Below are 13,362 nucleotides of genomic sequence, written 5' to 3' on the forward strand. Positions count from 1 at the left end.
GATTATCTAGTGACAAACTCATAAAGAGTACCTTCACACTACAGATTCATTAGGGTTTCTTTCCCTTTTAAGTTAATTAAAAGGTAGGGAATAGCACTGCGAAGAGAAGAGGACCTCTGAGTACATGCACTAGGAGTGAGGACAGCTAGCCGATGCAAGCATTGAGCCGGTGAAGATAGGGTTTATTTGTTTGTTTTGGTTTTTTAAAATATTTTTCAGAGACTAAGCAAAATGATACTCTTAGGACTCACTACTAACACAAAGAAAAGACGTGAATACAAGAAAACCAAAGACTTGTCTACCGAAGAGATTAATTTGTTAATGAGAAATGTTTAGAAGTTTTATTTCATTTAGGTGATATTTGTGCACAGATAAACATTATTTATTAGAAGCTTCTGCAACTTAGTATGTTAATTTAAGAAAAAATCAATTGTTATTTAAATGCATGACAAAGTTTCATTGCTAAAGGTGTTCCCATATGTTTTATGATGGAGAACGCTTAACAATTTTGTAGCCGCACTCTGGACCAACTCCATCCTGTTTATATCTTTCCGTAGGTGCGGTCTCCAGAATTGCACGCAGTATTCTAAATGGAGCCTCCAAGACTTATACAGGGGCACTTTAATCTCTTCTTACTTGCTGGTCATCCCTTTCCTTATGCACCCAAGCATCCTTCTGGCTTTCATCGATGCCTTTTCTGTTTGGCCGTCTTAAGGTCACCCCCAAGTCCCGCTCTTCTTTCATACACAGAAGCACCTCACCCTCAATATGGTACCGTGCTGTTGGATTCTTGTAACCCAAGCGCATGACTTTGCATTTCGTAGCATTAAATTTTAGTTACTAATTATTGGATTATTCTTGACATTTTGCCAGATCTTTCCTCATGTCATCCACACCCTCCAGGGTGTCCATCCTATTACAGAGTTTAGTATCATCTGCAAAGAGACAAACCTTACCATTTTTTTTTTTTTAACTCCCCTATGTGCTGGACCAATTGGTGGACACTCTTCTCCTGCATCACCATTCTCTGCTCTACTTCCTTAAGCTGCTGATTATGTAAGTTGAACTGCATCCTCATTTCATCTATTGTGGATTGAAGTTTGTTTATCTTCAAGGGCAACTGACCTTTCTACAAATTTCTTGCACCAATTCGGCCCTCTTCTGTCTCTGCCACTATCATACTGTCAATAAGCTTTACTTTTGTTTCCCAGCTGTGATTATGTAGACATCACCCACTCGACCCCCAAAATCTCTTATCCAACACTTGGGTCAGGTTGCATCTTCCTCAGGAGTGGGGAGGAGGGAGAGGAGGGGGAGGTGGATGCAGAGAGATGGATATCACCACTTGTACAAGATTTAGTAGGTAATTTAGCTAATGTTAAAGTACATCCCACATAAGCTCCACCAAGCATCCATATAGACGGTCTGCATCATGTGACCCCCATCTGATTCAAATTAGCCAATTATACTGAGGAAACCAGGGATTCACTTAATATTTCACATACTGATTCTGAGTTAGTATTATTGCTCCTACTATCCACATGGAAACTGCTTAATTTCTCTCAAATTGCATATAAAAAGATTAATTTATTTTAAATAAAAAAATGTCATGGTAAGAATGCAATTCTCATTACATTTATTTATTTATTTAGATTTTGTTCACACCTTTTTCAGTAGTAGCTCAAGGTGAGTTACATTCATGTACTCTGGATATTTCTCTGTCCCAGGAGGGCTCACAATCTAAGTTTGTACCTGAGGCAATGGAGGGTTAAGTGACTTGCCCAAGATCACAAGGAGCAGCAGTGGGATTTGGAATGGAATGTTATCAGGTATATCACCACCAGTGAAAATTCTTCAGGCTATCAAGCAGAAACTCTGGTTAAAGTTAAGGTGAGCAGATATCTAATAGCGACCACAGTCTATGCTCCCAATGTGTATGACATTAGGTTCATTAAACTGTACAAAACACCCTGAAGATTTTAGACCTCCTGATAATAGACTTCAACACGTTTTGAATATAGCACTTGACAGATCCGACCAGGGCCAGAGCCATAGAGCAGGGAATAGGAGACAAGGAAAAATTATGTTCTTACCTGATAATTTTCTTTCCTTTAATCATACCAGACCAGTCCAGACTAATGGGTCGTGTCCATCCACCAAGGTGTGGTGTGCACAAGCTTTCAAACATTACACTTTCCGCAGCAAAATTCAGCTGCTGACTACGCTAGTTTTACATATAAATTCTGATGATAGATATAAATTTATCTGCTTACATTATGCATAAAAATGTGTATATTTATCATGGCATTATACAAATAACAGCTACTGAATACATGCTTAATTTATACCTACAAATTTAGAAGTATAAAGTTGCAAAACAATGCTGCCATTAAATATCAGCATCTCCTGTAATAATCCAAGAAAAGTTATCCTTTCAGATATAACTGAATAGATTTCTTGACTAGGGTTCTGGTGCTAGTATTCCCTACCACGTGCCATGACATACCTTTCTAAACAAATGGGGAGGAAATTCTATTAAAGGCATCAAATGCTAGGCACCAAGATTTAGCAGGAATTCTGTAACGGCATCTTAGTGCCCAGATTCCATAATGCCATATCAAGAGCAGACATAAATGTGACCACCTAAATGTGGCAGTTTAGTACATAACTAACACTTTATAAATTACATGCTAAATTATTAGACACACCCATGCACCTCCCCCTATGAACATCCCCTTCCTTTAGATTCGGTATATGGCACCCAATTTGGGCATTAAAAAAATGAGCACTGAGCAATATTCTATATATGGCACTCCAAGTTGGGCACCATTTATAGACTAACACATTGTCTGGATTCAAATTTTGGGCACAAGGATTTACACCATCTGAAACCTGGATTAAATCCTTACACATAAATTAGGTGCAAATATCCCAAATTCTAAAATACTTTGTACATTTTTAGTGAATGTCCCTGACTCACTCATGCTCCTCCCATGGTCATGCCCTCTTCTTTTTCAGATACGTGCTAAAAGATTTACGCAAGCATTTTTATAGAATAGCACTTAGAAAGATGTGTGCTTAAATCCTAATTGTTTCCAATTAACGCCAATTCTTAATGCCCAATTATTGGTATGAATTGCCTCATTACTCAATTTAATTTCAAGTACCATATATAGAATCTGGAGGAATGTTAGTTATGCACTAAAGATATAGAATATGATTAGGGCCCAACTAGCACTTACATGCCTTAGTACTGGTATTCTATAACTTAAGCATGAATATGGGCACCTAACTTTCAGTGACCTGTTATAGAATGAAAGGGATAGCACCAGATTTCAGTCACAGACAAAAATCTTACCAGTCGGCCAGTTTGCTAGCACAGTTCTGACACAGTGCAGCTTTGCCCAAGGGCCCAATTTCCTCCAACTTCAATAAGAAAAACAAATTCCACAAAATAGGGCAAACTGCAGGGATAAAAATCCCAATAAAATCCTCCCAAAATAAGAGTGCCCTCTAAATAATCCTGAGGGCATACAACATGGTCAAGCCTGCCACAGTAAGCAGGAGTACATGGACATTTTTGGAGGAGCTGTGGACTAAAAAAAGAACTGGAAGGCAGAGGAATACAATAAGTTATGGGGTAAGTTACAGGGGTTAAAGGAAAGAAGGGATTTTTCTGGAAGTATGAAGCATTTAGGGTTAATGTATAGGGATGTTTTTGAGCAGAGTGGTATATCATTGGCGGAGAATGTTGCAGTAGGCAGAGCTTGACAGGGTTCTGGGGAACGGGTTTTGGGTAGGAAGGAATTTTTTTTAGTTCTGATGGGTGGGTAGTGGTCGGTGTCAAGAAGAGTTTGTAGTATTTGGAAATTTGGAAGTGAATTTTTGAGCTTATAGGGTAATTTTAATTGGAAGGTACTGTTAGGAATGTACCTTTAGGCATCTTCATTTGAGGTTGTAGACTTCAGGCAATATATTAGTTTTATTAACGAAAAACAATTTACTACTATGTACTATGTAAGTTAAGCAGTATATTAAGTTTATTAAGCAAAACTTATCTAATATAATAAAACGCACCGTGAACGTTCTAATGAGGACAACGTTCTGTGAAGCCCTGAAGCCCTGAAGCCATGCCCTGAAGCCATCTGACGTCACTGAAGCTGTAGGGTTCGTGGATTCGTGGTGTGAAGCCTTCAAGCCAGCCAGCCGTCTCTGCCCCGCCCTCGCGAAAAAAACAAACAAATCGGGAAGCGAAACGTCAGGGAAGGAGGCGGCGCTCCCGACGTCTAGCCTTCCCTTCGCTGTGTTCCGCCTTAAGGCGGTTACACAGCGAAGGGAAAGCTAGACGTCGGGAGCGCCGCCTCCTTCCCTGACGCTTCGCTGCACGAACCGCCACGGAGGTAAAGTTAAAAAGAATAATAAAAAAAAAAAAGGGATGCATGGATGCGAGGCATGGATGCGAAGGGGGGGGGGGGAGAAGAGGGCGGGCCAGGCTGGGACATGGGAGAGAGAGTGGCATGGATGCGAGGGGGGGGGGCATGGAAGGGCGAGAGGGGACTTGCTGGAAAAGGATGAATGGAGGCGGCAGGGGACAGAGGAGCATGGATGGGTATGGATTAGGAGGACAGGGCACAGGGAGAGAGGGGAATTATTGGAAATGGATGAATGGAGGGGGCAGGGGACAGAGGAGCATGGATGGGCATGGATTGGGAGGGCAGGACTCAGGGAGAGAGGGAAATTGCTGGATAGGGAAAAATGGAGGGGCCAGGTGACAGATGAGCATGGATTGGAAGGGCAGGACTCAGGGAGAGGGGAATTGCTGGATAGGGATGAATGGAGGGGACAGATGGGCATGGATGGATATGGATTGCAGAGCAGGCCTCAGGCAGAGAGGGGAAATGCTGGATAGGGAAAAATGGAGGGGCCAGGTGACAGAGGAGCATGGATGGGCATGGATTGGAAGGGCAGGACTCAGGGAGAGGGGAATTGCTGGATAGAGATGAATGGAGGGGACAGATGGGCATGGATGGATATGGATTGCAGAGCAGGCCTCAGGCAGAGAGGGGAAATGCTGGATAGGGAAAAATGGAGGGGCCAGGTGACAGAGGAGCATGGATGGGCATGGATTGGAAGGGCAGGACTCAGGGAGAGGGGAATTGCTGGATAGGGATGAATGGAGGGGACAGATGGGCATGGATGGATATGGATTGCAGAGCAGGCCTCAGGCAGAGAGGGGAAATGCTGGATAGGGAAAAATGGAGGGGCCAGGTGACAGAGGAGCATGGATGGGCATGGATTGGAAGGGCAGAACTCAGGGAGAGGGGAATTGCTGCATAGGGATGAATGGAGGGGACAGATGGGCATGGATGGATATGGATTGCAGAGCAGGCCTCAGGCAGAGAGGGGAAATGCTAGATAGGGAAAAATGGAGGGCCCAGGTGACAGATGAGCATGGATGGGCATGGATTGGAAGGGCAGGAGTCAGGGAGAGGGGAATTGCTGGATAGGGATGAATGGAGGGGACAGATGGGCATGGATGGATATGGATTGCAGAGCAGGCCTCAGGCAGAGAGGGGAAATGCTGGATAGGGAAAAATGGAGGGGCCAGGTGACAGAGGAGCATGGATTGGAAGGGCAGGACTCAGGGAGAGGGGAATTGCTGCATAGGGATGAATGGAGGGGACAGATGGGCATGGATGGATATGGATTGCAGGGCAGGCCTCAGGCAGAGAGGGGAAATGCTGGATAGGGATGAATGGAGGGGGCAGGTGACAGACAAACATGGATGGCCATGGATTGGGAGGGCAGGGCTCAGGGACAGAGGGGAATTGCTGGAAAAGGATGAATGGAGGGGGCAGGGGACAGATGGCCATGGATTGGGAGGGCACGGCTCACACTCTCTCTCTCATATACAATGTCTTTCTGACTCTCACTCTCACACACTCTGTCTCACACTGTATCACATTCACTCTCTATGTGCCACACAGTCACTCACACACTCGCTTGGTGTCATACACTCACTCTCACAGAGAATCTGTGTCTCACACACACTCTCTCTCTTGCCCACACACACACACTCTCTCTCACACTGTGTCTCACATACACACTTGCACACACTCTCATTCTCACACACACTCTCTCACAAACACACTCACACCCAGACTCACTCTCTCTCTCACACACTCACACTTTCACTCTGACTCTCAAACAGTCACTCTCACATACACTCTCCCAAACATACACACTCCAAGGAAAACCTTGCTAGCGCCCGTTTCATTTGTGTCAGAAACGGGCCTTTTTTACTAGTCCTATATAATAAAAAGCACCTCCAACATTCTGAAGCTGACTGTGGCACTGTGGCAGTGTAGGGTTCGTAAGTCTATAGTTCAGTGTTTCATTGGCTCTCACTGTCCCCACCCTCATGTCGAGGAAACGGAATGCTGCATAGTTGCCAAGCAAACAAACGTGACGTCACAGGAACGAAGAACCAATCAGACAGAACGGAACTTGGAGGAGGGAAGTGGAGTGGATTGAATCTCTAACAATCATATAACAGGGAGGTATGAACATCAGTGGAAGCAAGTGTACAGAACGGAAGGGAAGACAAACATTTAATCACTTTGTCACTCAAACACATACACACATTCAATCACTCTGTGAATCTCTCTCTTACACTGTCTGTAAAATACACTGTCACTCTCATGGGCAACTGTATGTTGCATTCTCACAAGGAGCTCTTCTGATGTGATTGTTAAACTGATTGAAGGGCCTGAACAAGGAAAACTTTTACCACATTGTAACACAGTTTATATACAATAGTTTTTGTGTAAAGAAATCTTACACATGTAAACAACAATTATATTCAGAATACAACCGTGGAAACATTAATGGCAGGAACTAATTACATTGCTAGCGCCCGTTTCATTTCGTTAAGAAACGGGCCTTTTTTTTTTTTTTACTAGTTTTGTAATAAAGCCGAGATCAATGTTTTGTCATGACCTCCATGGTTTATTGTGATTCTTATGGAGGGGGGATTTATGTTTTGGAACTGCAAAGTAATAGTGTGGGTACTGATGTTATTTTCTATTAGCTGTTCAGTTGTTCTCCTGTGAAATTTCTACAGTTTAGTGTGCTGTTCAAAAATTCATGCAGTGTATGGAACAAGGACAGAGTCCTTAAATTCTGTGCTTTGTTACAGATTTTGCAACACATGGCGCTTTTCCTCTATATGCCTTGATGTAGCCTCAGGTAATAACATGGGATGTAATGACGGGGAGTGCCGGTTATACAACTATGTTTTCTCCTATGTCAAACGTCACATGACATTTGAAAGACAATATAAACAGCAACTTCTGCCATCAGTCAACATAGCTAGAAGTTGGTGCTGCATGAGACACAGGGCCAAGTCTGTGAGAATGTCTTCTGATGGAAAGTAGGACGACAGGCAAAAGATATTTGATATGCACTGCACTACAGATATGGGTAACAGCTGAAGGGTAAAGCCAAAGCAGGGCCAATGAAAAGAGCAGAGGCAGCACAAGGGCAGTAAAGAGCAATGAATGACACAGTCCTCATGGGGTTATATAATAAATACAACACAAACTGGTAATTCTATAGTGTAATAGGGAGCTTGTTTTGTTTATTCTATAAGGAAAGGTAAGCACCTGCTTTCCTTTACAGAATACTATCAAAAGAGGCAGAGAATGCACGCACACGTATGCATGAACGTGGGTAAGTTATAATATGATGTGTACTTTTCCGCTAGTTTGTGTTCAATAAGAGATCATTTACATTCAAAAATAACTTGAATACCATGCATGCAACTTCTTGCCACCTAAAACTAAGCAGCTCCTTATCGAATTACCCTAATGGGCTACATTCTATATATGGTGCCGAAAAAAAATGGAGCACAAAGCACTGTTCTATAAAGGGCACTACAAGTTGGACCCCATTTATAAAATAGCGTTTGGCACCAGGATCCATGCCGAATTTTAGGTGCGAGGATTTACACCAGGTTTCACTAAATTAGATGCAAATCAGCCTTATTCTGTAACACCCCAGACTCACCAATGCCACTCCCGTGGCCACACCCCCTTTCTGGATCCAAACAGAAAACATTTATGCATTCATCTTTATAGAATAGCAATTATAAAGTGTGCATAAATTTCAATTATTGCCAAGTCAATTGTTAGTGCCCAATTATTGATGCTAATTGATTCATTAAGCAATTAAACTGTGTGCACAAATTTGAGTGTCGTATATAGAATTAGGGTGAATATGTATAACTTAGTGTCTTATATTGCCTAATCATGGGCCAATTCTTTTGAGCATGTAGTACTTAGCTAGTTAACTCAAAGAAATTAACAGCACATATGTACAGAACTGTATACAATAATGGTATATAAAAAAAAAAAAAAAAGTTATGGGGGAGTATCTTAGGATTAGAGCAGCGAGCGGAGAACCAAGGAAGGTTGGCTCAAATTCCACTGTGACTCCTTGTGATCTTGGGCAAGTCATATTATCCATTGCCTCAGGTACAAACTTAGGGGTCCTTTTACTAAGCTGCAGTAAAAAGGTCCCTGCATTAGCGGGATGGGGACGTTTTTGCCACTTGCTGAGGCCCCTTTTCCACAGCAGGTAAAAAAAACATGGCCATACGATAAGATTGCTCTTACCACATGGCCATGTGAGGGAGGGAAGGAGAACTTGCCACCACTTATTGAGGTAGCGGAAAAGGCTCCCATACTAACCCAGCGATAACCAGGTAGCATGTGGTACTGTCCTGATTACCACGAGATAACCCCATGTGGAAATATGTTTTGAATATTTCCACTAGCACTGGAAACGCTGCACGCTGGGGTGGAACTACCGCTGGCACCTCTTTTGGGCCAGTGGTTGCTCCAGATGGGCACGCGGTAAGCCTGCAGTGGGCTTACCACCGCTTAGTAAAAGGGCCCTTAGATTGTAAATCCTCAGGCGATAGGGAAATACCTAATGTACCTGAAAGTAACCTATCTTGAACTACTATTGAAAAGATAGGAAATAAATAAAAGTTAACCATAAATTAAAAGAATCAACAAAAGCAAGACAACTCAGACCAATTACAGGCGTAGAATTCTATCATTTTTTTTAATGCTTGTATGAAAAATGAGTACTATTAAGAATACGGGCTCTGTTTACTTAGCTGTGCTAGCATTTTTAGCAAGAGCTAAACACCGAAGACACCCATATATTCCGATGGGTGTCTCTAGCATTTAGCATGTGCTAAAAATGCTAGCGTGCCTTAGTAAATAGGGCCCTATTGTAGCAATCTAGAAATTATTTTTGCAAATGGGGGGAAATAGTTCCTGAAAGTTTATTCTGCAGCATCACTAAATATGTAGTATGAATTATGCATCAAGCCTTGAGTCATTCCGCTGGTCCATTGACCTTAAGCCACATATCTGTTTGATGTGCAGTCTCATTTATACTATTTTCCCCCACATATCCAGAGCATCTTGGAAATAGATAAAATCAATGCTTTATTACAGCATTTAAATGAATATTTACTACCTGCTGTGTAATACTTAGTCTATTGGAAAGCTCTTCCTCCACTCTGTGCAACCTTTCTTCCAAGGAACTGTTTTCTACCTGGGGAATAAGTTTCTTTATTAATCGCCACCATTTAAAACAGTATAATAGTAGTGTGTACATAAAAGTCTATCTGGCATGCAATACGACCATTGCTTTTATTATAACCAGCATGCAATAAGGGCAATATTTAAAAACAAAATCAGGCATGTTCACTCCCAATTTCAATGGCAAAAATGGTCTCAATTTCATTATTATTGGTAATCACTCTAAACTCCATAAAAATAGGTCAATAAAACAGTTACTTGCATGCAATATTTACTGAATATGAGAAACAGTATAGAATGCAATTTGTTTAAATACAACCCACCCCCCCCCCCCCCCTCAATATTCAAAACTATTTAAACTAGCCAGGAATGGCTCCTGGCCAGTTACATAGAGGCATATTTTCAAAGCACTTAGCCTTCCAAAGTTCCATAGGTTTCTATGGAACTTTGGAAGGCTAAGTGCTTTGAAAATATGCCTCATAGTGTTTAAGCACCTAATCATGGAGATTCAGTGGTAGATAACCTGTTACCTACCGCTGAATATCCTGGTTAGTGGCCAGCTGCTAACCGGCTATAGTGTATTAGGCATGGATACTCAGCGCCAAACTGGCTATGCTGAGCGGTCAAAATAGGCCACTTAACTAGTAGGCCTATCTTTGACCACTAAAAAGTTAACCGATTAGCGCGGAATGTCGGCACTGCCGGTTAATGTTTTAGCGGCCAAAATAAATCCTGATATTCAATGTCAGTTGCTGGATACAGCCCAGCAGTGAATATCCAGGTTTGATGCCGCCAGCGGACAACAAACGCCGGCTGAATAATCGGACCCAATATCTTCATTTCTTATATACTAGCCTACAAACACCACAGTCATTTCCTTCCACAGTTTCTCTCACAGCAAAAAAAAAAAAAAAAAAAAAAAAAAAGATTACAAGGTCAAACCTTTAAATTCTGAATGCAGGCAGCGAGGTATTTCTTGATATCATCATCAGTGGCTGCCAAAAGCTTTAGCGAGAGGTGAGTGAGGTGTTTGAAGGGATTTGTTTCAATTATATTTAAGCTGGAAGGCATGCGATCCAGGGCACTCGCCGAAGTTACAAGCTGAAGCAAAAATCTGTGAAAATACCATAAAAGAAATCAGATTATCTAAAGCCTCAAGAGATGCCACTCTAGTCGGTTTCTTTTTTTTTGTGTGTGTGTGTGTGTCTCTATAAAATGGCCATTCCCACTGTACATGCTGTCGACAAGTATTTCCCATGAGAAAAACATTCATGGTACCAGTCAGGGACAGTGATGCGATCAAGTCAAGATGTACTGTTAGTTGAAGGCAGCCCAGTATTAGATACTCAAGATCGGTGCACTTTTGAAATGGAATCTTTTTATGGCAGCCTCCTGTTTGTATAACAATTTCCCAATTGGCCTGTGACAAGAGTTTGAATTATGGGATGTTTAGGACAAAGCTGAAAATTTCACTTTTCTCTGCCTGAGCAAGATGCACTACTTATTTGATGCTGATGTTAATTTAGTGGGTGTATGTCATTGTTGATTTTATATACTGCACATACCCCCAGATTCTATATATGATATATGGTGACTGAAGTTGCATACGCAAATCAGCACGCATAGCCAATTTGCAAGTGCAACTTAATTGTTTAACAAGCTAATCAGCACCAATAATTAGCCGCTAACCAGTGGCTTACCAAGGGGGGAGGGCGGTGGAGGCGGTCCGCCCTGGGTGCACACCGCTGGGGGGTGCCGCGCGTCAGTCAGCGTCATTCGTTTCCATGCTCCCTCTGCCCCAGAACAGGAAGTAACCTGTTTCAGGGCAGAAGGAGCATGGAAATGAATGACGCTGACCGGCGCGCAGCGTGCACCTGGGTAGGCGGGGCGCATCAGCAATCCGCCCCGGGTGTCAGCCCCTCTAGGACCGCCACTAACAAGCAATTATAAGCACTAATTGGCACTAATTAGAATTTAGACACATAACTAAAGCATATTCTGTGAACTGGTGCACGTAAATGCTAATGGGTGGGTCATGGGCATTCCTAAAAATTAAACACACCATTACAGAATATGCCCGATCCATGCCTAAATAAGACATGGACATTTACACCAGATTTTAGTTCTTGTAAATGGCTTGTAAGTAGCTAAGCATATTCTATAAACCCCGCCTGATGTTAGAGAAAGTTTTTAGAATAGCACTAAGTGCAGGGGTTTTTGGCACCATATGAGGAAAGGCTAAAGTGGCTAGGGTCCTTCAGCTTGGGGAAAAAAAAAGACTGAGGGGAGATATGATAGCGGTCTATAAAATAATGGAGTGGTACGGGTAGACATGAATCGCTCACTCTTTCCAAAAATATTAGGTCGAGGGGGTACACACTGAAGCTACATAGTAATAAATTTAAAATGAATTGGAGAAAATGTTTCTTCACTCAACGTGTAATTGAACTCTGGAATTTGTTGCCAGAGAACGTGGTAAAAGCAGTTAGCTTAACGGGGTTTAAAAAAGGTTTAGATAGCTACCTAAAGGAAAAGTCCATTATTAAAAATTGACTTGGGGAAAATCCACTGCTATAAGCAGCATAAAATGTATTGTACTTTTTTGAGACCTTGCCGAATACTTGTGACCTGGATTGGCCACTGTTGGAAACAGGATGCTGGGCTTGATGGACCTTTGGTCTGTCCCAGTATGTCAATACTTATATACAGGGAAAGGGAAATGGGACTTGATGTACTGCCTTTCTACATTCAAAGCGATTTACATAGTATATACAGGTACTTATTTGTACTTGGGACAATATAGGGTTAAGTGACTTGACCAGAATCACAAGGAGCTGCAGTGGGAATCTAACCCAGTTTCCCAGGATCAAAGTCTGCTACACTAAACTCTAGGCTACTCCCCCACAACCTTTGTTGTCTGGCCATTTAATTTTTCCAGTTGAGTTGCTCCCATTCTCTGGTTAACGATTTCCTATGTTCTTTTAACTTTCTTTCCCCAACTCGGCAGTGGCAGGCTTGCCCAGATGAGTATTCAATAAAATTAATGTAAATATTAGAAATGAATAAATTAATGTTTGTGATATAATTGAGAAGCATAAATATTTGCAGAAGAACTTCCTGTGAAGTCAATGAAGATGTTGGTGTTGTCAATCTCACTGTGTTCGAAAGTCTATGCTCTGTGAGTTACACCACTGAGGTATGCATTAAGGACCATTATTGCTTTGAGACTTGTGTTGTGGTTTAAATACCCTTAGCACAAAAGTACTTGCTGTGGAATAATAGCATATTATAAAATGGTCACACAGATATCCACGTGCAGGAATAGCCCTAAAGGTGAAAGCATCCAGCAAACAGCTAGAGCAGAGATCCAGAGGTTGCTGGTTCAGGTCATACTGTAGCTTTTTGTTTGTTTTGTTTTTATATTGTGTACACTCCAGAGAGAAAAAAAAATACCTTGCTAAATACTTCAACGAGAAAATTATAAAGCTACGAATCACATTACCACTTAATACCACTGACCACAAAAAATGCATTGACTGTCTGGACCCAATCCCCGATGAATATCCAGCAGACCGAATCTGGACAAACTTCGCTCTACTCACCGATGAAACAGTCACCAAAGTGAACAGGTTCACCAAATCCCACGGCAAACTGGACATATGTCCCAACAACCTAATAAAATCCACCCCTCAATGTTTCATAGCAGACCTCACATCACACCTAAACTACATGTTACAACATGGAC

The 13,362-nt window shown here is 42.0% G+C and overlaps 1 protein-coding gene across 8 annotated transcripts in view; it reads right to left on the reverse strand.

Moving 5' to 3' along the window:
• LOC115463267 (spindle assembly abnormal protein 6 homolog) overlaps positions 1 to 13,362 on the reverse strand; it is a 177,491-nt gene that overhangs the window by 119,352 nt on the left and 44,777 nt on the right. For all 8 annotated transcript variants that reach the window (XM_030193626.1, XM_030193625.1, XM_030193624.1 and 5 more), the window contains 2 exons: positions 10,560 to 10,731; positions 9,553 to 9,630 (listed from right to left, as the gene is read on the reverse strand). In XM_030193626.1, the coding sequence (XP_030049486.1) occupies positions 9,553 to 9,630; positions 10,560 to 10,731 (250 nt within the window). The remainder of the gene's footprint in view (positions 1 to 9,552; positions 9,631 to 10,559; positions 10,732 to 13,362) is intronic.

This window comes from Microcaecilia unicolor, chromosome 2, assembly GCF_901765095.1.
Source record: "Microcaecilia unicolor chromosome 2, aMicUni1.1, whole genome shotgun sequence".
Taxonomy (NCBI): domain Eukaryota; kingdom Metazoa; phylum Chordata; class Amphibia; order Gymnophiona; family Siphonopidae; genus Microcaecilia; species Microcaecilia unicolor.